The 24,679-nt window shown below is 44.9% G+C and overlaps 1 protein-coding gene across 2 annotated transcripts in view; it reads right to left on the bottom strand.

The window, feature by feature from the left end:
* SATB2 (SATB homeobox 2) overlaps window positions 1–24,679 on the bottom strand; it is a 132,800-nt gene that overhangs the window by 7,638 nt on the left and 100,483 nt on the right. For both annotated transcript variants that reach the window (XM_075511667.1, XM_075511668.1), the window contains exon 10: window positions 16,406–16,603. In XM_075511667.1, the coding sequence (XP_075367782.1) occupies window positions 16,406–16,603 (198 nt within the window). The remainder of the gene's footprint in view (window positions 1–16,405; window positions 16,604–24,679) is intronic.

The following is a 24,679-nucleotide window of genomic DNA, read 5'->3' on the forward strand; positions in this document are numbered from 1 at the left end:
GACTACAGGTGTTAGATTACATTTTGACTCCAGGCAGGTTTAATATACTTTAGTTTCCTTTTACAATTGCCCTCAGCAGGTACCGTTATCGGTAAGGGATTTAAAAAAAATATATGGTACTCAATAAAAGAAGACCGTGTCAAAAGAAATCAATACGAGTGTGCAAAATGGTAGGAAGTCTGACATGGATAAATATGTTCACTTTCATCTAACTTCAGTCTGAGCTTCTTTTAATTTTGTAGCTCAAATGCTAGCCGCACATCCTGTGCATTTTCCAATGCAGCTTAGTAATTGCTTCACAAGAGTAAACACCGTTATTAGAGATAATTATAATACATGTTTGTGATATGATGTACGCTGTCTCATGCAAGCCAGACCAAGTCAGCCAACCAGAGCTGGTGGCTACAACAACTTGCAACTCAGCTGCCCTGGGTCCTATTCAGCTGCAAAGACAAAGCAGTCACACAGTAAAAAAATCCCCCAAATATTCAGGCCTTTCCTATCAGCCTTCATCTGCTACTGACCACCACTGGAGCCAGAATATTGGATCAGACAAACCCCGAGTCCTACATCTTTCAGCTCTGAGGTACAAGTCACTCTCCGAGCCACGCAAAAGAGGGAACTATGAGGAGAGAAATTAATTCCACAGGGAATCTGAAGTCAAAGGCAAGTTTGGTTTCCAGGCTGGAATGTGAGCTGGTTGAAGTGATTCATTTCAACATCTTTGGAGCACACTCGCCACATGCTTCCCTTTGCTTTATGGCGGTCGCCTTGCTTAAGGGCAGGAAATAGGCAGTGATCTGAAAACATGGCAAGACACTGAACAAACACCCAGTCTCTGAAATAGCGGCCCCATCCTGCAATTCTTCTCCAGGACCACACTGTCAAAATTGGTCAAAAAGACAAAATGACTAAAAAGATAACAGGAAGAAAGAAAAAAAATCAGAAAATAACAAAACTTTCAGTTGTGCATTGCTTTTGCCACCCCACGCAAAGTGATAAGCATAAGCATTAGCAAAACGCAATTAATCTTGACTTGAAGGCGGGGGGAAGGTGTCTCCCCCCTCCGGCACACACTGCTCCCATTAATGCTAACAGGAGCTTAGCATGCATCAAAGAGCAAATATACCACAAAACATTTTTAAGAGCTATCATCACTGGAGATAAAATATAAATTACAGCCTGATTACACTGTGCTGCTAAGAGGCAGCGTCGCTCACAGTGACAACTGGAGATGACCAGATAACTTTTGGACAGGTCTAAGGTTACTGTAAAACATCTGCGCGGAGGAATCTTCCCTTGTTTTTGCTTTCCTTTCAAGAAGCCGTGGCACTGCTGTCTGCACAGTTGTTTAAAGAATGTTTACAAATCAGCTTGACAAAGAGAAAAAAAAATTCTGCCATCACTTGACCACAATCATGATCTTATTCTTCAGTAATGCGTGGTTTATTTCCCTTTCCTGATCTCTGTTAATAGACAGCACGTGCCTACACAATAGCCACTATTTTGTCTGTATAATGTTAAAAAAATAAATCACAAAACTCTGACAATGCAGAGCAGTGTCCCGGTGTTTCCTGGGGTAACTGCTCTCCCTCGAACGCTAACTCAACTCTTCCCACAAAAGCACAGGCACAACTTTCATTGCTGTGCAAGTGCCTGAGAACTGGCTGATTTTATGGGGTAGCATAAATGAGCTCATGCTGATGAACGTTAGTGGATTAGCTCTGAATCTCCCATCTTTGGCTGGTTTAAGCCAGATTCTTAGGTTTACTGCATAGTAACGGTGGCCAGCAGTGGCTATCCCTTTCTCAAATACCTAGCTGCAACCTGGGAGGGTCATCAACAACTACTATTCAGCCCGCAGGTAGAGCCGGCACGTACCTACTGTATAAATACGCAACAGGCCAGATTCATTCCGGCTTCTGCTGGCACAAGCCAGGGTGCTGGTGACAGAGAGGCCAATGTGGCCAGGAAGCATTGCACAATGCCGCTGCAGACTCTCTCCTGAAGGCATCGGTGATGGATGGCTCCATTGTCTGGGGATGGGGCACGGCCAGCACAGCTGGCACGGGGGCTGGCTTGCTGCATCCCCCAGCGGGCAGGCAGGACTCTGCTGGCCTCGAAGAAGCCGTGCAAGCCTCTCTCGCCTGTAACCTGCGGTAGCAAGGCAGCCTCCCCCGGCAAGGGAAAAAGCGACAGCCCCATAAAGGTTCACGCTGCCCTTCTGCATGGTGATGCTAACTGGAGTCCCACTCAAGCAGGACTTTCAACATCTGTGAATGCATCAAGGGCCACAAAACCTTCCAGTTAACACTTACTTCTTCAAAACAAGACCATGGGCTCTGTGGGCCTCTGACTTGCCTCTTCTGTGCTTTGTCTCGCAGCCCTAGCAAGGCTCTCCGGGGTGCTACAGCATGTAGAGCCCTGCTTGGCAGTTTCCAAATAGAGACAGAGCTTGGTTGTTGTTGGAGGGAGGGTCTGTCAAAGATTTCGGGTCGATTCTGAGTTTCCCCATCCCAAGCCTGCTAATCCTAATGAAGAGCTGGCAGAACGCCACAGGAACTAAGGAAGTAACAAAAGGCTTTTTGGTTTGCTTTTCTGCAGACAAAATACTTCTTGTATCCTCTACATTTTCTTATTTAATTAACACTACACATGTTCTCCTTTTCAATCGAAAATCAGAAGAGTATTTGCGGGCAGCGTGAGCAAGATCTTCCCCAACAAGCCCCAACCTAGAGCCATGCTTAAGGCCAAGCTCTAAACCCCTAACTATGGTGGCACGGATGGCGCCACTATAATCATGTTGTTTTCCAGTTACGCAGATCAGGAGTAGGCACTGCATTATTTCAGGAAGGATATGTTTGGATTAGACACTGGATTCTGGGGGGGTGTATGGGGGGGTAATTATTTGTCCCATCAAACTGTTTTAGGTCCTTACAGATGGCTATTTGGGGTTCCAGGAATACCCAACTGTACTGCTAATTTTTACAATGGGGGCAGTTAGAAGTCAGAAGAACCTGACTGTTATGGTTAGTGAAAATAGTAGATTTGTGCTGATAAAACACTACTCAGCATGTTTTTTGCTTTCTAGACGTAACCACCAATGCACTTAATAACAGGACTTGAGCAAACTATACTGTGTGAATCAAACACATAAAAGTATAAATATTCCTTTTTTTAGAAAGCAAGTCTTAAAAAGTGCATTATAATCAACTACCATGGTAAAAGGCAAAATATCCAGCATTACCACACACACAACTGGCATAATATGCTTTATTATACCCTTAGCTTGAAACTGGGTAAATAAAAATGAAATGACCAAAGTACAGTCTCCTGCACAGATTAGGGCACCGAGGACAGGAGGCCTCGGAGAATTAGATCTGAAATCCTTTGTCTTCCTGATTACACTCTGGAAAAGGTGGACATGTCCGGAAGACTGAGGAAGCTACGCTGCTGTTACTGCTCTCCAGGTCTCACTACTCTGACCTGTCCCTATTTTAAAGGTTCTGGATGCTGGCAGAAAAAGGCTTTACGGAAAGTAAACACCACCTGCAGTTTATAGTCACAGTACTAGAAAACATGCAGTTGGGGAAAACATGCAGTTGTTCATTTTTAATAAAATGGTTTAATATAAGGCCAGCGAGGCAGTATTAGGACAAAGCAGAGGATGACGCTGTTATGGCCCTGGGATCCGTCCCTAGCTTTGCCGCTGCCTGCTGTGGGGAGCTCTGTGGACCGCTCAGCCCGCGGCTGGCTACACACACATAACGGCAGGGGTAAGCTCACGCGTAACACAAGCCTGCGGCTTGTGTAGATCTGTGTGCAAGGAGGCCCAGGCTTTTGCTAGAAATGCAAAACGCCATTCTTTGCTCCATTAAGATTAGAATTGTGAGGCATTTTTCAGCAAAAATCTTTCTTTTGGTCAAAAATGTCGACTGAGTGACATCAAAGTATTGCCTAAATAAAGTCTACTTTGCCAAGTTGTTTGCCTGGGGTGGCAGGGGGATGGATATTCTAACAAAGTTCAAGCAGTTGTTTAGGCATTTTTCATGAAACGGCAGATTCTGGTTGCTTTTTTATTCAGAACAACTTTTACTCTTCAAATTCTTCCTATTTTCCTTTAAAGCATTATGTTGCTCTAAACTTGCTGCAAACGTTTCTTTTTTTTTAATTTTAACTGAAAGTAATAATTTAAAAAGCACCAACATATTTTTTTCTTTCAGTATTTCAGAAATGTCAGCAACCTCTTAAACTCAGCTCAAGCATTTCTATAGCTCTAGGGTGTACCACCCAAGGAACAGAAGCTCATAGCCATCTATCTACCCACCTACCTCCTTCACCGTCATATTTACAAGGGTTGTACTGATGGGAGCTCTGAAAGAATGAAGTGTAATGCAGTTTATAAAAGGAGCTGGATGTGAATCCTTCCTATCTCAAAATCCAATAAAGCTTATGATTTTTATTGCATGTGGGAGTCCTTTGGTCTATGTAATACTGATTAGCAGCTTGGCCAGTAAGTCTGATAAAACCAGAAAGTACTTTCGAATATATTCTGGCCAGAGACACCTGGGAGTGAAGCCTGTGTGTTGCAGCTGATGGCCCCAGGGGCACACCCATACCTTGGGACTTCTTCCTTGGTTCTGTTCCATCTCGCTATGGTTTTCTTCCATTCCCTCCAGAAAGAAAGACTTCAAGCCTCTCTTATCCTTGAATCTTCCCGGAAAGGAGGCATCATCGCAAAACTATTGCCCTCACCTTTCCAACACACACGAACCCAAAAAATTTACAACATGTTTCAGTCAGGGCTCCGGACCGGACTTTAATGGATCCCAAACAGAGCAACGCAGCATTCTTACTCCTGATCTCATTTAAACAAGGGAACACCAGGAATAACATTACTCCAAGTCAGCAATGCTTCCCCGGCGCTAATCAGGCTATTAAAAAGGCATAAGCAGTTTGTTTGACACAGAGGGACAAAGACAACCACAGAAATGAATCAAAGACAGGGAAAAATTAGAGATTAAAAGTAATAATACTCCTTTCAGCAAACCACAGTCTGAATGCATGATAAGTGACTAAAAGACACAATCACTGCAAGATCTAGAAACAAAAAAATGTCTCCTGACTGACCAAATGAAATGTAAATTAAACTCGCTCTGGTACAGAAACATTTCCTTCACAGGGCAGTACTCACTTTCATTGGGAAATCCAGACCTGTCTGCTGCAAACCAGGGCAGCTGCAGCTGACCCTCCCTGATCTCGCTTAAGGAAAACACACACGCTCAAAGTCAACAGTTGGAGGGAAAGGAAGAAAAACCCAAACACGGCAGACTTGCTAGAAGAGATTTCCATGGAGGTTCCCTCCCCATTTGCAGGTGGCTTCCAGTTAGCCAGGGTCAGGGACTGCCCGTGTGGTTTCTTGCCTGCTGGCTTTTGTAGCTTATCTAGATCTCATCAAGATACGCAGTCCGAAAAAATTAGAATGGCTAAGTACAGAAATTAGGGAAACTAAATACAAATAAGCCTTGGTTTGCACTTGTGCAGATGAGCAGGGGAATCTGTGCCCGTGGGTGGGACGCATGCAGTGGTGCCGGCCCCTCTGCCGGGGCAGCCAGGTCGGGCTGCGGCACATCTCATCTGCAGACACCGGGTCAGGTCTCGTTAATGCCACTGTGCCTGCCCAGGAACCAAAGCCATGCCTAACTCTACCCAAAACACTCTGGGAAACAGCTCAGCTGCTTCGAAAATACCCCTGACATCAGTTTACAAGCCTGCCTGCTTTGACTGTGGTGCTGGTGCCCGCCGGCAGGCCGGTGACACGGCGTATCCCCATCCAGGCTCGCAGCCCTCAGAGGGGTGGCACACGCAGTCCGTGTCTACGTGTTTTGCGAAGCTCTGGGCAGATGCTGGCTCTTGCAACGCTGTGCATGGGAGCAAAGCAAAAATCCAACCAGGAATGTATGCACAAGCTACCATATGGAAAGGGCATTCTCAAATTAAACCCTGAAACCCAGATGAGATCTGAGCAAAGGACAGTTTCACTTAAAGGAAATCTCTGAGGTCAACCAGCAATTAACTGAAAGGTTCTGATTGAATACGCTATTGACTGCGCTCACATCAGACAGCTTCCTGTTTATTATACCTTATGGGCTGTCTAGGTGCCAAGACATTAAACTGTCAATAATCTATTAATACTAAACAGCTCCTCCCTCCTTACTCCCCCATGCAAATACTCTTAGGCTAAGAAACTGCACTAAAAAGATGGAAATTTTTGAAGTGAGATGGAAATGAGCTTTTTAGGGTGTTTCTTTGCTTGGTTCCAGCTGAAAGTACAGCAACATTCATAAACAATATAACATGCAGACTATAACTACATGGAAAAAATTGTGTTAAAAAAAATCAGACATGATTGAGACCATATCCTGAAATCTGGCTTTCTTTTCCAAGCCATCTTTAAACAGTCTAAGTTAAATTTAATTAACAATTTACAACAAGGAGAGAGAAGTTATTTAAAGAGAGGCCTACAGGTCCTTAACATTCAGTGTCTGGGAAACAGTTGTATATAAAAAAAAAGTTTTAATGAATTTAATAGAGAAAAGCACTTTAATTAAATGCTGTCAAAGAGGATTGTATTAATGACTGCACACAAAGGAATTTAAAGCAAGCCAAGTATATTTAGCAAATAGGAAGTAGGCTTTCAGAGGCTGCAACTATTTATGTTTCTGCCATTGCAATGCATCTAGGAGATCGCGTTGCCAATTGAAAGCAGTTATGTTATTAGATATGATTTTATTTATTATGGATTATTAAAATTTCAAATGCTGCACGGAATACATTTATTTCACTTCTAAAATGAAAGAACAAAGATATTTCCTGCTTGTTCAGTAAGAGGAAAAATAGAAGAGGAAATAAATAATAAATAATAATAATAACTTAGCACTTAACTAGTGAAGTGCTGTCCAGACAGATCTTTTTATGGGGCCTGTTGAGTCCTGGAATTTTAGTGTCTCTCTTTCTTTCTGCCACAACTGGATGGATTCGCAGTTGCTACCGCAGCTTCCCTCAACACAGCATGGAAAGAGGAGCCAGCTCTTACTCCTCACGGGCAGGATACAACTCCTTGTTGTATGCTGTGGTAGCACAAGGGACTTCTGCGATACTCTGCATGTTTCAAATCTAAAAATTACCAAAACCCCAAGAAGTAAGAAGAAATCTAGGTTGCCAAGCTTTTTGCAAGCAAGATTGAGAAGACGAAGGTTTTCCAGACCTAACCAAGAGACTTAGCCACACAACTCTCATAAAAGCCCCGAACAACTATGGGTCTGCATTAAGCCTTTCAGCAGAATGTGCTCGCCTTCCTCAATATCCATGTGATGGGACTTGTGGCAGGAAGGAAGGGGGCTCTTAGCAATCCTCCCTGCCCACGTGCCTTGCATTCAAGCGCAGCACATCAAATGGGCACGGCCTAATAAGAACATAATGTAGAGATCCAGACCATAAATTTGAGAAAAAGCAAATAGAAAATTCAAGGGTGTCAACATTATTTTGTACTATGATGGTACAAATAGCATAAAACTATATTTAATCCAAACTGGAAACTGAAGAATGTTTTTTGACACAAAGTTAATGAGACGGCTGGGTCTGTAATATCCAGGATACATTCTGTGATTTACCACATCCTTTTTGCCATATGTAATGGTAAGACATTAATAGTGATTTTAGAAGTTTCAAACTTCTCAATGCTCCACCAGAGGCACCTTATACGTGCTTGTATGCCTTGGTTTCTGAATACCAAGGCCCTTTTAAGTTAGGCACCGTGATGTGAGTTAGTCCCAAATTACTGGGTTTAAAATGTATTTATTTGTACTTAAATATAAGATTTTTACCTTCTAATTTGAGACACGAAGAAGTGAGTAGAACTGAGGGAAAAGACATTGGAAAGGAGGCACAAGGGGATACCTACTTCCTTTCACAATGTGAGTAGCATCATAAATGGTGAAGTTCAATTTTCTAAATACATTATCTGATTTTTGTTTAAGACTTTAATAGAAGTCATGTGTGATGTGTGTTGAGAATGTAGCCTTTGTTGTTCCACAGCTAGGGATCTTGCAAACAGCTTCACTTTGTCTGTGCCAAGATATTTTGGAATATTCTTTGAAACACTGTAAGCATAGATGACTGTGAGAAAAAATATGTGCTACTGTACTTCTGGATACTTGATGTGTGAGAATAGTGCATACACACAAAAACATTTCCTGTTTCAATCTGCAATTCCTGTAAAAGTCCATACAAACATGGAACAACATACACAGCATACTAACCCGGAAAAAAACATATCCCTGCACATATTACAGTCTCTGGGTATTTACAACCATTCGGGGGGGGGGGGGGGAGGGGGGGGGAAGGAAAAAAAAGGAAAAGGGGGAAAAAAAAAAAAAGAAAAAAGAAAAGTCCACACCAATGAATTTCCAAAAAGACTGGCCTGGGGCAAGAAGACCGAGCATCTATGTCCTGCTCTGTCACAGCCTAACTCCCAGCACGGCCCAGAAGCTGCACAATTTCCTTGGGGGATGCTGTGCAACACGGGAAGAAGAGCATCTTGCTTGCTGTCAGAGATCTTTGGGGGGCAAGCAGTGCAATGTGCTCTGGTAGCACAATACAATCTTGTTTTCCTCCCCATGTAATTTTTACGATTGCCTACCTACACAAAAAGGCCAGCTGCAATGATCCAGGGCTCTAACTTTATCCTAAGATTTCTGTAAGGAGCCCGAGAATAAAATGTTGCATACGGCCAGTAGCCTATAAACATTTACACCTCTCTAAAGCCCGATATTGTCATTTATGTACAAGTGTGAGGGACAGGGAGTATTTAGGGAGCATTAAAATGAAATTAAAAAGAGCAATATTTTTAACTGCAAAAATTTTCCAACATAAATGGAACAGAGGCTCATCTAGTGGCTTTTCAGCCTTCGAGATTTGCCTGCTGCCAGCCGGCAAGCTTCAAAGGTTATGTGAATTTAAAGAGCTTTATTTAGTAATCTCGCTCTAGATGTTTGCTCATCCTCAACCTACTACGACTCCTTACAACGCTGGCAGCTTAGCATTTATGAGAGGGCCAGGACTGGAAGAAATGAGGGCTAAATCTGGTCAAATTGTATGTGAAAGGCGAAAAGGTGAGACGACAGAGGCCAGAGCTACAGTGATGTCATTTGCTAAAAAGACGACCTGTCAGAGCAACATCAACACAAACCACCACCCTGCCAATTACTGCCAAGGCTCCGCAGTGCTAAATCTGCACAGTCCCATTTTAAGCGGAGTTTCTGCCTGGAGCATCCCACAGCGGGAGCCAGGGCAGAGCTGCTCTGGGGCAGCCTCACACAAGCTGCTGTCTGGGCAGAACCGCCTCTGCCTCGAACAGGGCAGCATGACAGTGCACGCGTCCTCGGTCCCAGGGACGGCCTTTACCTCCGCTGCGGTGCCAGTACCCTCACAGTCATCTTCGCTGTAAGAAGCTGGTGAAGAAAAACACCAGCTGTGCTCTCAGGGCTCCCTCGCTTAAGAGTCCCACCTCATTCCTGCCCTGTCCTTGGTTGATCCTGGACCAAACGAAAGCTGTCCCGGAGCAGGTGGCACTGAGGTGGCCTTGCAGTTCCAGGAGTCTGAACAAATACAGAAAGAACGTACTACTTTGACAAGACTAAACTTGCCACCTCAGGAAAAAACAAAACTATCCACTTTACTTGATCTCCCATTTCTAGGGTTAAATGGAATAGTACTAAACCTCCACTAATTTCAGAACAGAAGCAGTTTTGCTTTAATTGCAAGTACACTCCCCACTATCATTTCAAGGGGAATCACAGGCTTAAAGTTAATAAAAATCAGCAGCACTTTTCAGACACATTAGATATCCACACTAAACAGAAACAGCTGAGAAGGCACAGTAGGCAGGTTTGGCTATAGCAGTCAAAGCTCAGTGGCTTTCCACTGCAATTGTGATGACTATCAATCACAAGAAGCTCTATCGGACACCTCAGAGTCACATGTAAGGGGTTTGTTGTCTGATATGTGCTCCCCTTGCCTTTGTCAAACCTCCTGAAAGGCTCCTGAGCTACTGTGGCCTGTCAGGAAAATGGCGTGCACCAAAAGGATGGAAAACCAGAGCGCACAGCCACAGCTTTTGTTCCAAAATGCAGCGTGTCTGGCTGCAGGGCGCGGGTGCCGAAGCAGTGTGAGAAAGCAGTTCAGAGGTGGAAGCCCTCTGAGAGTTTTGCATGTACTGCTCTCTTCAAAGAAAGAGAGTCCCTTACCCCCACCCAAAAGCAGACACACACACGATAGAGAGAAATGCGGAGTAAGTGGCATTTGCAATATATACTGCCTTCAGCTTTAATACTGGACAGAAACACAAGATACATAGGGTTGGTTGGTTTTTTTTTCAGTAGTTTTTGGATGGTTTAGATTGAGATAGTGAAATTGACTGTTATTGTCTAATTTTGATAAGAGAGAGAGAATGGAACTCCAGATAATGTAACAACTGAGGAAGACAGATATTCTCCAGTCACAAAATTCACTGATCTCGTTCTGACATGCATTTCCCCCGTAGTTCTAAATCAAACTCCAGCTGCAACCCACCCAAACCAAAGCCCAGAGCTTTCTGAGTGGAATGAATAAACCTGCAATACAAATATCTCTAAAAGTCCATTTGGGCTTGTTGAGTACACATTGTCTCACCAGTCTTGACCACCCCTGTCTGAGCAGACACCACATCTAGCCACGGAGTAAGAAGCTGGGAGAATCAAAAAGCAGTGGGTATCCATCTATGGGCTGTCTTTTGAGTTCAGAGAAATGATCAAAAAGCAAAACTATCAGGGTGCAGCCATTAAGAATGAATCACAGGGCACAGCATCCCCACAAAAAAAATTGTCTAGGTAAGACAGTAAGCACCGAAGGCAGAGAGCTAGCATGGTTTGGGAAAGCGGTTTTTGTCCACGTCTCCCAGACAACTCAGTCCTGATTTCCAGTATGCGAAATCCCCTGCTGTAACCCACACAAACACGGTGAAAACTCACTGTGCCCATCATCCTATAGATCATTAAGCACACCATGTTCCCCTATAGAATAATACAGTTTTGCTTCACTCATCATCTATGATTGTCTAATTAATTAATATTATTTTTTAAGAAAAGAAATTTTAAGTCTCACTGTTTTTTCCATCTGCATGCTATGCATTGTGTGACCCATGAACTCTAAGACGTTGTTTAGAATCAGATATTTCATTAGGAAGCACTACTGTGGTGTTCATTCCCCTCTTTATTACTTCTAGAAAGAGAATATGAAATTAGTTTCATTGGATTGCCATCGCCACTTGCCTTGACCCATTTTTATGAGGGCTCCATGTTCTGCTGTTTTATATTTCATTGTCATTTCTAAAATATTTGTTCCCTTCCATCCCTCACAAAATGACAAAATTAGTATTTCATTTACTTCTGCGGTATGTTATTTTCCGCATATTTAAAGAGAGACCACAATGTTTGCAGCGAACACACAATACAAAAGAGCCTTCCTACAGCTTTCTGCTATGCCTTCTTTTATTTACTAATGTTCCTCCATGATTTATGATCTGAACTATTATAAATTGCCAGATTTGTCTAAATTAAAGCTTCTGAGAAAAAAAGGGCAGAGGGACATCATTCTAAAAAAGTGACAAAAGTAACAGTGTATCAGAAAGCATGTGAAAACCATTCCTGTTTCTTTAAAGTCAACATTTGACTGCTCTTAAATCAATATGTACCTACCAGCTTCAGCAGCGCTATCTGTCAGCTTATGTAGAAAATGAAAGGCAAGGTTTCCCTGCTCTCTGAATAGTAGGTACTTTGCTGCAGTGGTGGCTCATTACTCCAGGGAACCGGCTTATCCACCCCAACACTCCAGAGACAAGAGCTTGATTCGTCCTTTTCCCAACTGAGTCAGGTTTCTCTGCCCCAGCAATTAGCAATGAATTAGCACTATATTAAAAGTGCCAGGCAAGATGCTTATTCTCTGGAGTAGTCATCTCGGACACAGCAGAGGAATAGTGGGAGAAGGGAGAGAAATTAGATTTACTGTGTCCTAGCATGTCTGTAACAACCACCAAACCCCTGGTTGGCAATGGGAAGCGGCTGTAGACACTTCTCAGCGTTAACACTCCAGAAAGGTCCAATGCCAGCCAACAGCCCGGGAACGGTGGGATTTAGGGAGGGACAGAAAGTAAGACAGGGTACCCTCACCTCTGCAGAGCAGGAAGCTAAACACAGAAGCATGAGGACTGCTTGCTGCAAAGTGACTACATCGCATGCAGTCTGTCCAACAGATCTACGTAAGAGCCAGGCCAGGCCAGATCAAAGGTCCAGCCAGGATCCCGCATCTGATGGTGGTGGAAGAGGATGAGAACACAGCAAAAATATAATAATGCTTTCCAGCATACCCTCCCATCCTCCAGCAACCTGTGGCTCAGGCACTCCGTAAATCAGAGGTGATGTCCTTGTGGTATCCAGCTAGCAACAAACTCACAGGTCTCTTCCTTAGTCCCACAGCAGCACTTTGTGATCACACCATGTTGCACAGAACAGGAGGGAGAAAGAGTCACTTAGTGCACACCTGAATTTCCTTAAAAACCAAGCGAGCAGCTGTGGCAAGCTCAGCCTGCATGCATAGCAATGTGTAGGTGTGGCATGAATGCTCTGCAACCAGCATGTGAAGGAAAATCCATGCTCTGGCTTGCCCATATGGTCACACCCGATGCTGCCAGAGAGCACAGCCATGGCACAGAGCTCCACAGGGCTCACATTTTATGATTCCTCAGCACAATAACAAATAAATCAAGTGTGCAAGGAGGAATTTCTTGTGCACTGAGCTTCCACTATAGACATTTTTTATTTCAGAAACAGGAAAATATTTGATTAAATGGATTAATACATGGCTGACAGGAAAAATCTAATGGGAGAGAGCAAAAAGACAATGTTTATTTTTAAAGCCCTAAACCGAAAACTAAACGTGAGGCACAGGCTAGTAATACTGAAAAGAGGGCAAGAACCTGCCACAAAAGAACCAACAATCCCATAAACATCAAGAGCCAAATTCTGTCCTGCTGATCTTCAGGGAAGTGGTTGAGTGACCATCCATGGAGGTATTTAGAAGACATGTAGATGTGGTGCTTAGAGACGTGGTTTAGTGGTGGACTTGGCAGTGTTAGGTTAATGGTTGGACTTGATGATCTTAAAGGTCGTTTCCAACCTAAACAATTCTATGATTCTATGATTCTACGGCACTACAACAACTGCCCCACTGCACACACCCTGCCCTTAGAGGACAGAAACCAAACCCAGCCTTGGGGTGATTCCCTCACTGAAGGTGTGCCCAACCCGGTAATCGGCAAGTGAACTACACAAAACCCATCACAAACAAATCTTTGCCATTTCCAAGAAGCCGTACTGGGGAAAAGGCTGAATTTTATCTATCCATTATCTTCGGCCTGGTTGTGCCTCTTGTGATAGCCAGGAGCTTCTTCCAAGTCCTTCAGTCTGACAGACGGGCATCCCCAGCCCAGAGAGGGCTCGATCGTGGTGGCAGGGAGCTCTGGCAGCAGCATGGGGCAGCCTGTTCTCAGGCTGTCCCAGTCTCACAGCTGGAGGAGCAGGAGACGCAAGCATCAGACACAAGTTACCGTACACACATCAAATCCGTCAGAGCAGAGAGAAAGATGGGGTGGGTGGAGAGAGAAAGCAGAACTAAGAGCCTCCTGCCTGCTTCAGTGTTAGAGTACCGCATCTGCTGTTAGTCACAGCACTGCTGCTTGTATCTTCTTCAAAGGATTGTCATCTTGACATCAAGGCTGCAGGTGAGGGCTCGACTTACAGTGCACTTCTCACTAGCAAAGCCTGCAATGCGAAGTAGGTCGGTGACTGCAGCTCTTGGATATATCCACCCCCTGCTAAAATGCAGCCAGGCACCATGGCAGACATTCTGCACCCGCCACCGCTTTGAGAAGGAAATGAGAGTTGCTTTCCCACTTGACACTACGGAGGGAATTTCAGATAGGCAGAATGTAATTACTTGGCCTGGAGTTTGGCCAGGAATGGGGCCCAAGACCCCTACCCTTATGTAAAGTGTCACAAAATCTCCAATGACTGCAAGTGTGAGGACCTCAGCTTTACGTCTCTGGCTGCTGTCATTGATTCTTCATGGCTAATTACCTAATAGTGACCCTTGCAGCAAAGCCAAAAAACAAACCTTGCTGCTTGAAACAATTCAAGTCCCAGAGACCGAAAACTACGCAAAAATTGCTTGGTGCAGGGTATCTTTTGACAGTAGGGAGCAGGTGGACAGCAAGCCTCCTGTGTCTTGCACTGGTTGCGTGCCACTCAGAAACCTACTGGGGTTTTTGGATGGGCAAACATAGCTTTAAAATGCAGCACCCCAAAACACAAGCCTCCTGTATCAACTGTATACCAGGGTCTCCAGAGTTTTGCTGTATATAGTTGCCAGCTGGTTCCATTTATTTTTCTTCATTTTTCATATTTTGACTGTAATAAATAATTAATCCATGGCTTTGTAACTTGCTGACAAATACAAATGCATCGCATTCCAACGCAGTGTAACGTGTCACTCACAAGAGCCAACCTGCACGACGCAGAAAAGCGATGTGCAGAAGGCTTTGGAAAGTAGGCTAATCATCAAGGTCACCTACAAGAGCTCAGGGAAACTTTTTCTTCAAACTGGCCCTTAGAGGATATTCCTACTTGCTGTGGGCACCAGAACTGGGTTAATATGTTCAAATCTACACAGGTCTAGTCGCCTTCCCACATGTTAGCTCAGCCCTTTACCCTTTTGTAGCTCCTTGCCTCCAAGATCCCGCAAACTTTTGGGAACATGGAAGACAAAACTTGCAACATTAATGACTTAGAGCACTTCCCCTACTTTATAACTCTGAGAATCCAAACCCCAGGAAACATTTTTTTTCTTCCAGGCAAAGACCGAATGGAAAGCAAGGAGGAAGTCGGTAGCAGAAGAGACAAAGGAGACTGAACTAGGCAATAATTAATCTGGGTGAGACCAACGTGTTTCAGAAGGGGCAGGACTACAAGACAGGAGAACCTCCCGCCTTTGGAAAAAGGTGACTAGATAGTTGGCAGCAGTGCTAGCAGCAGCAGAACAAGAGAAGCGACAAAGAATAGTGGCTGAATGCCAAGGTTCACAGCAAGAGTAGCAAAGCAGTGCAAACTGCCATCAAACAACAGGGAGAGCAAAGGTGGGAAGAGGAACTGTGAGATTATCAGAGAAACACACAGTACGGACAACTCTCTGAGAGCGGTCACGCAATGGGATCAGGTGAATGGCACCAGGCACCAGTGGCAATCCAAAAGGATGGTCTGCTGTGGAAGGTGTCACCTCAGCTTTTTAGATTGCAAAAACATCTCCTGAGCCTCTCTTGACCATCAGCAGATGCTTGGGTTTGTGACATGCATCAGCAGTTATTAGGAATACGCATAAGGCTGATTTTCTCTTCTGACTGAAGCTGGAACTGCAAAGGTGAAAAGTCTTGTAGTATTTTCACTTCGTTTTCCCTACACATATTTGTATCTATTTATTTCTCATTCTATTAAGACCTGAGACAAGGACAGAACAAAGGTGCACAAACCAAAAATTCGTACTATAGTCACAATGGTTTGTTCCCCACAAAATACTCACCACGGTCATTTCAGAAGTACTTTTAAGTTTCAGTGAATATATAAAAAACACTTCTCCGTGTTACACTCTTCAAAACCCCTGTGTTACCCATGTATGGACAAACTTCCTCTCCTACCCTCCTACTTTTCCTGAAGTGTTATCCGGCTCCTTTGAACAAAAGCAAATGTACGGCTGCAGTTGCCTGTTGGCCACCGTTTGAGAGGGGGTATCAGGGGTGCTCATGGTCTGTGAGAGCAAGCGAGTGGCCAAGTCCCCGCTCCTGTTCTGCTTCCTAAATAACTGCACACTTCTTGCTGTTGCTGAGGAACACATTTGTACTCCTCTAAATGTCAGCAGCTTTAGACAGCTAAATTGTGTTTCAGCCACAACACAACTACTGACACCAAGGGAGCTCCATAATATCACTACTACTGACCTTGCTGTTATCGGTGGCATGGATTGTCACATCCCTTCTCTTCAACCACCAACACAAACCTGCACACACTCACACATATGCTAAAACATACACACAGTGGGCTCTGAACCTGAGAGCTGTGGCTTGCATGTGGCCCTACAGACAGATGAAAACTGGTGTGTTTCAACCTGCAAAGCAGAAGGAAGCTGGAACCAGTTGCTTCTCTCTACCTCTGACAGCTGTTCCCCCCTGCAGACGCCCCGAAAAGGAAGTTAGCGCTCTGACCTGCACGGGCTCAGGAGTGAGCTGGACAACATGCTGCATACGCTCACTGTGGTGATGTCTGGACTCTTCCTCATAGATCACATCCCTCTCATGCTGGGGAAGGTTCAGGAAGCGGCGAATGGTGCAGAGGTTCTCCCAAAGGGTGCGGTTTTCCGGACTTGGGTTTTCTTTCCAGCGAAGCAGCTCACACAGCCAGCCCTGCAACAGTAGGGTCAGCACAGTTAATTCACTGAGCACCAAGGAACCAGATGTGAGTGGAAGGTCAGCTAGACTTAAAGCTCTGTGCTGCAAGTTTCGCTGGTCTCACCTCACACAGAACACCCCCTACCCTCAGCTGCCCTTTGGTCTCAACAAATCCTTGATATATTATATTTCCTGCAAGTTGGAGAAACGGACACAACCAGCAGTGCTTAACAGGAACCAGGAAGCACAGCATCTTGCCCCCAGGCATGTTTAAAATGCTCGGATGTAAATATTTTTCCTATAAAAAAACAGAGTTGAAATAAAGGTGCACCTCCCACTTATGTTTCAGAGCCCCTTTATTTCAGAGCCTCGTCCAAGCAAAAGCAAAGGAGACATAACCCCTGAGGCTTGCTAACAACCCTCATGCTAAGGGTTGCAGCTGCAGGACCAGAAATTCAACCACTACTGAAAATGTTTAGAAGAAGATACTATCAAGTAAAGACCTCTGATGTGCTGTCACTATGTTGCATTGACTCCCCCAGCTCTGAACCCCACTAAAATTTGACAGCGTTAAATAATCAAATGGCCGCTTAGAAGATACAACCTCACAGAAAGGGAATCCTCTGGTATTTAGCATGAAAGCAGCAAACAGGGTCCTGCAGAAGTTACTAGAGAGATTAAGGTACTAGGTGGAGGCAATTCTAAAGCCAACTACAGATCATAATAACAGATTTTATTCCTGCTATATTGTTCTAAGGTTAGTTTGAAATGCCTTCAAAAAGTTACCACTGTACGAAATCCTGGAGGACCTCTCCACAGGGGCTAAGAGCTCAGACCCCTGGAGGGGAAAGCACCAGTGCTTCAGAAAGCGGAAACCACTCTAGAACACAAAGCCCACCAGAGAGCACAATGGCAATAGCTGTTAAGGTGAGGACAGCCCCGCGTGCGTTGAGCGTGTGTGGCGGTGACCCGGCATCCCCAGCAGGTTAACCAGGGACGGCGGCTGTTGCTGCACCTGCCCGGGGGGACAGCACAGCCAGCCCCGTCCTGCCTGCCAGCAGCCAGCCCCGCGTGGGGCTGGGGACAGCGACTCCCCGCCTGTGCCTGCGCGCGAGGAGACGCAATGCGAATGACAGAATACGAGAAGATAATGCTGAGGATGCTGTCAACGCGCCTTACTGACTCCTGTCAAAATATTTTACCTAGTAGCTTTATAACCCATCATTTTCGAGCTACAACTCAGCATTTTGACACCATTTTGACAGGCACCTTGCAATACCTAAAAGATAGCTTGATCAATGTTAAAAATGTTCGGTACGAGAAGTAGCCAAAACCGTATTTTTCCGAACAGCGACTAGAGCAAGCTGAACAGCCAGGTCCATTACCGGCCCACGTGGGTTTTTTTCGGTATTGCTTTTTTGTGTAACAACTTGTAAGCCATTGACAACTTCTACCGTGCACTCTAAACCCCATATATAATATCATAAGCCGTTGTTTGTCTTACTCTCCACTGTGTCTTCTGCCTTCACCCCCCCAAAAAAGGCAAGATTTGATTATCTCCGCTGCATCAGCCAAGACAGCAACACCAGCTGTTCTCATTGTGCAGCCTCTTCCTCACGGCCTACATGTTAATAACCTGATCATTCCATTTTCTCCTTCAACTGCCGGCTGCAGCACAGCGAAGAGACAAAAACCCAGGCCCATCTGCAGCAGCTGTAGGCACTGAACTGTGAAGCCACCAGGGATTTATAAACTAATCTGTAACACAACACTGCCTTGTTTTTACAAGTGAGAGGCCACATTTGTGCAGACCTGATCTTTTCTTGCAATAAACTAGGAGGGCTGGGGGGGGGGCAAGGATGAAAACAAGATATCTAATCATTTACTTGGGGGGGGGGGAATCTGTATTATATTTTTGAGGTATTTTGACTGGTATTTGGGTAATCTCTCAGCCAGGTGATGTCTGCATTTTAATGTGGTTTGGCCACATCCCTTGCCCTCAGTTCTCCTCTTTCCCTTTCCTCCGCTCAGAAATCCCCCCAAACTTTCTCTCTTTTAGAGAAAAGACAGGAAGAAAATCTCCCAGCTCCACAGTGTTTTCTCAGGGGTTCCTCCATACAAAGGAAATAGTTTTTGAAACGGAAAATAAACCATCTGTGGAAAAACTAAGCTCCTGTTTCTCCCTGTTTTCAGTGATCTGAATAAGTCTCCAACTGAACTCTTTCCAATGTTTCAAGCAGGTATGTTTAACATCTCCCGAGGGATGCTGCGGCATGAAGACCAATCGTTTAACAGAGAATGCACACAAAACCCTGCACCTGGTGGAGCCGGAGCCCGGCGCAGGGCTGGCCCGGGGGAGGACGGCTCCTGGGGCTCTCCCGAGGGCTGCGGGGCACTGCGTGGTGCCCGCCTCTGGCAGAGCCCCGGCATGGCTTGGCAGGGCCACCTCCCCTTCCCAAAGTTGGACCGGCTAGCCCGACAGTGACTGCTGCATTTTGATTTATCTGTCCCGCTATAATCAGCACTCATTACAATCACTTAGAGCAACACTACAGGCCTCATTATGGACTAGGCACTCGCTGCCATTAGTCTTTAAGAAGGATAGCGCTCAATTTGCCTGGCAACATGCGAGGTCCTGACCTTGGAGCTATTAGGGAAAAGATTAGACTGCAGTGTGACCATGTGTGCAGACATGAGCAAACCAAATTAATTTCTGGCAAAGGGAGGCACCAGGCAAAGACCCCGCCATCCCGAGGACACCTGAGAACTTCTCCATTCCCCAAAGGAGATAAGCTAATGGCACGTTTAAAGGAGCCTGGTTATGAAGGTGAAGCACATCCGTGGTATTTAGAGAGATATTAATCCAGTTTCCCCATAAAGTATTTGCTTGGCTGATCAGATTAAGGGATCTAGCCTTCAACAGCACACCCCCACCACAGCAGGCCCCAAGAAATCTGTGATACTTCACAGCCTCAGACATATTGCACCATGTGTACCCAGCTGCTACAATAATTAGCTTATGAATGTATCAGCTGGTTCTGTGATTTTTATAAATAATAACTAACCTACAGAGCAGAAAGATTTTCATGAGCCTAATATTAGCAAGAAATTGCAAGGTGCGCCTAACTCTGAATTGTCATTGTGCTAAATGCCCTGTCTTCTCTCACGTTGTGCGGGACTGGATCTCCCCCAATGCCATTTATAAATATTTATTTTTGCATCGGCAACGGCAATGTATTTGTGGCAGCTTTCTTCACAACAGCCATCATTCGCTCACCCCCACACATACACACGCGTACCCACTGTGTGCATGTGTACACTTATCGGCATCAAATCTGTCCTTTCATTGCTCTTTTCCTATCCTTCCCTTTATTTATTCAAGCATTCATTCTCTCGCCCATCCATTCAAGACCCTATCTATCCATCTATGGGGCTGCTTATTAGGCGATAGCTTCAGCTAATATGTGAGAAAACACAGCGCTGCAGCTTACTCACATTCTTTATGATTGCAAGTAACCGCCTTCCCCATGCACAGATGAAAAGTCTGCATCGGATTTTTTTAATTATTTATTTAAATAATCTTAGCACGCCATCCAAGAAAGTTTCGCAGTACCAGGCAAAAAAAAAAAAAAAGTGTAAATGTCAAATAAAACAGTGACAGATGACAGTATTCTCTATTGAATAGCACCGTTTCTTCGTGCATGTTCAATGAGAACTCATGAATTATTAATACACAAATCTCCTTTTTCTGTTAAAAATCTCAACTTGGGGTTTTTTGGTCGCAATTTTTTTTATTTTCTTTTATTTATTTCTTTGGGTCTGTGTATGTTACACAGAGCTTTCCAGGAGAATTATTTCCTTTAAGAAATGCTAACATACAGAAATTCTTGGAGCTACAGCCATTCACAGTGAATTTTCATCTATAGCTACATTTATTGGCATGAAGAAGGAAAAGTGAAGAAGGGGACGCTATCTCACCACCTTTCCCCCCAGTCATCCACAACATCTGAGCTCACTGCATTACAAGTAAATCCAACTTCTGTGAACGTATTCTGAAAATCTAACAAATAACACATCCTTCCCCAGATTCGTGATACGCCGTGTTTCTGATCCTGCCTCCTCTGCACATCGCAAGTCTCGTTCCACTGCACAAACAGCCCCCTTGACTGCCACAGAGTTACCAGGAGAGTTTGATACGCGCCAGTGTCAATATGGGTGGCAGAATCTGGCCCTTAATGTCAGCTTCTAAGGTTCTTAAATGGGAATGTCTTCCATTAAAAATAAGAGGAGGAAAAACAGCACAATTAAAGGATGCTTTTGGCTCTACAGTCAGGCACACCCAGTGCTTGTGGTTACAAGGAATTCTGCTCAGAACTTCCTTCATTTCACCCCAAAACTTCTAGAGGCATCAAGAATGCAGCCCAATTTAGCTCATTACAGAGAGCTGCAGAGAAGTGCTGGCCTCTATTTTTGTTGTTCTCATGAGACAAGATAAACATTTTCTAAGCATTTTATTTGATAAAACAAATAATATCATATTAATGTCCTATTTTTAACCTCTCTCTCTGTCTCCTAATCAAATACATTTCCACATAGCTAAGCAAACAACAACAAAAATCTGCAGGAAGCCAGCCATTTCCATTGTGCTTTTATGCTGTTAAAGAAACAGTGTGCTTACTACACCAAAGCATTAGCCTTGGCGCACTCGAACCCCCTTGAGGGATAGTTCGCTGGTGCAGCAATCGCGAGCCATATTCTCTGTCACTTATCCCTTAGCCCTTTTTAGCAGCTTGACCCTTTCACTTTTGCTAGACTTACCCTGGAGCAGGGGAGGCTGCTCTGGCAGCCAGAGGTACCAGACTACAATACGGTCAGGTTTTCCAGCGCTCAATGAAGGTATGCACAAATATCCTGACCCCCAAAACTGCTTCCTGCAGATCTGCTGACTTGCAGTCAGCCAAGGACTAAAAGGACAAGAAGGCACGTGGGAAGAGTTCAGGCTCAGTCATGCTGGGGCTACCAGCCAGCACTTACACTTCGAGCAGCATCTCTACTGAAAGCCATCACAGGAGCTGGCAGTTGGGTGACCACGATGACTTAGTCACAGGCAGCCTGTCTGCTCAGGCTGGACCACGAGGCACTTCGAGCCTGGGTAAAACTGCAATTAAACTGACCTTGTGCTTCCCTGCAGTTACACTGAAATTATTAATAATAATACAGCTAGTTTTCTGTGCTGACATTTTCTAAGGTCTCCAGTGAAAGCATGAGTAGGCAAATGAAGAGGTTTTAGTAAGAGTGATTCAGGAATAAATCTCAAAAATAAATGTAAAAGGCCATTTCCTCACCCACATCATCAGTGCAGAAAATGTCAACATATGTGACAAAAGGAAAAAAAAGCAGCAGTGATCGACGCAAGTCTTGAAAGATTAGGAAAGAAATGCTGTGTTCCACAGAGAAAGCTCCCTTTCTACATGGGATCACAGGAGTCCTCTGGACAAACTTCCTCAGCCTCTCTTCCCTCCGCTCAGTTTGGGACTCTCTGCAGTGCGAAATGAGCCAGATAATATTCAGCTCTTGTTCCTTAGTCGCCAAACTCTCTTTCCATGAATCCAATAAGTGTCTATTAAAATAAATAAATCCCCTAATGATTCAAGATAACCTAATCAAGAAAGCTGAAATGGATAAAAGACTAACTGTAATGGAGAGTTCTGTCATGGCTTCAATGAATTCTTGATGAGGGCCGGGGGAGGGGGACTGAACCTGAGAAGCTTACTTGGAGCATTTTGATACAGTTCAAGGTTAATCACTCAATAGCCTGGATTTTCTGAAATGCTTGGTACTTTTCCTCCCCCCAAAATTTAAGGCAAAATGCAAAGCACTTTCATGAGGGCCAGTTCCTCGCTAGCCTTACAAAACACACAACAATACAAAAAAATGAATGAGGTACATGAGCCCTGATGTATCTTAGATTCATGGGAACATCAAGTCTGCTCACAGGTCTTGGCCTCAGAGGGAAGGATGCTGTGCACTGAGGATATTTCCAGCATCCCAAGTTCAAACTAGCTTCTCCCCACACTGGAGAGAAAGTGTGGGCTTGTGGTTAGGGCAAGCAGCCTGCCATCAGCTCCCAGGTCCGCCAAGGACTTCCTGAGCAAAGCCCCAGCTCCACATCTGTCCCTGCTTTGCTCAGCTGCCGAGAGGCTAACACACTGCTGCAGATGCTGTCCTGGGTGGGGCTCGTACTGTGACTGCATATAGAAGTCTGCAAAAAAGAAGCTAATGTCCAAAGGTACTTCACAGAAATTTTAAGTTCAGTCAAGGAGAGAAATGTCTTTCTGTACTTCCTCCATATGTAACAAGAACATCAAAATATCAGCACAACAGATATGCCCCAGCTGTAGACATTCACAACATCATAAAGGCACCGAGATGCTACAGCAGTAAGAAGTGCCCTATATGCTTACACTATATACGCTACACATCTTCACCACCAGCTGTTTTTTCTAGCTGTTGTTCATCACCACTGGAAGCTAATTAGTTTAAGGGCACAGAAAATACCTATTATAAACTAAAAGGGGGAGAGAAGGCATCCCATCATATCAAATGAATACAAGGGAATATAAGTTGGGAAGGAAGGAGAGGGAAGGGCAAAATAAGAGGTTTCTAGAGCTAACCCTACCCCAGAGTGACACTGCTCATCCCTCTCGCAGTACCTCTATTTTCTTCTCGGAGCATGGGCAGGAGGTAAGGGCATGGGCAGGTGGCCATGGTGCTGAGACCCATCTAGCGTGGGCTCCTACTGGGAGGCTAGCACCCGCCTTGGCCAGAGAACGGGCTCCCAGACAATCCTGGCAACGAGGCAGGGATCTTAACATGAAAAGGAAAAGTCAGAGGAAAGGTGAGGAACTGTCATAGTGATTTCCATCCATAGCCCTGGGTTTCTCTTAACGTGAAGGGCCTCAACTGAAGGGCTTTTCTGCCCTGAGCCTCCACCCCCCCACCCCCATCAAGTTTATTTTTCGCTTGTTCATTTTTAAACAGGGCAAAGATATGAACCAGAGACTGAGCTTTGCCAGCTTAACGTTTTTTCAAATGTTGTTCCACGGAGTCTCTCTTGCTTTACTGTGGTGCAACTGGAACAAATTCCAGTCCCTCGAGGAAGAAGTTCAGTTTCAAGGGTTTACTTTTTGTTTTCACTGGACTGGTGAAGGTCAAATCCTTCCATCTGTCCTGCCCAGGGCAGATCCCCAGCAGCATGTGCTCCACTTCCCCACGCCGCCCCAGCCTGATTAAGGAGAGTCTCTTGCCCTGGGAGAACTGTGGGAAGTTCAATCTCCATGTTCATACAAACTTTGCCCTCCTCAGACTGTCAACAAGGGCTCCAGCCAGCTATGCCCACTATTTATTTTGATAGTGACTGTTTATTATGAACAGAACTATATTCCTAAACTCATTTCGCACAGACTAAGAAAAAAATGTCTGCTGAGCACAGCACAGCCTCTGCTAGGACTCTCACTAGCAGAGGTCAGAGGGGTGATGCTGCTGCACAGTATTACAGAAGTGCTGGAACACGGTCACAGGGGAAATGGTTTTCCCGAAGTCGTACTACAGAGCAGTTGCAGAACTGGATGTAGAAGCGAGTTTTCAAGACTGACAGTCCAAACCTGAAGCAACCCAAGGTCAAAGTCTCCGCCTGTCCCACTGCCCAGCTCTGGAGACGCACAGGCCACCCGAACCTCTCTGAAACGGCACACCAGAAACCCACCTCCTTGTGAATCAAATATAACCAGGGAAGCCCAAAGCGCAGATTGGAAACCAAATCCTGGTGTTCTGGCCACACTCAGGAACACTCCCAACGTGATAATACAGGTCCCAGGTCTGGCCATTTAAAGGACAAAGGGCACTCGCAGGCAGCATCCCCAGGGAAGCACGCTGTCCAGTGGGTACATCACTAACAGCTGGCAACTAAAATAGGGTGAGTGACAGCTTTGGAAGCTGTGTTTGGAGGGCACTGAGCACCTCAGCTCCTGCTGCCTTCAAAAATAAAGGGATGCACAGCACTTCACAAACAAGACTAAAAATGTCTAGATA

Source organism: Mycteria americana, chromosome 9 (genome assembly GCF_035582795.1).
Source record: "Mycteria americana isolate JAX WOST 10 ecotype Jacksonville Zoo and Gardens chromosome 9, USCA_MyAme_1.0, whole genome shotgun sequence".
NCBI lineage: Eukaryota > Metazoa > Chordata > Aves > Ciconiiformes > Ciconiidae > Mycteria > Mycteria americana.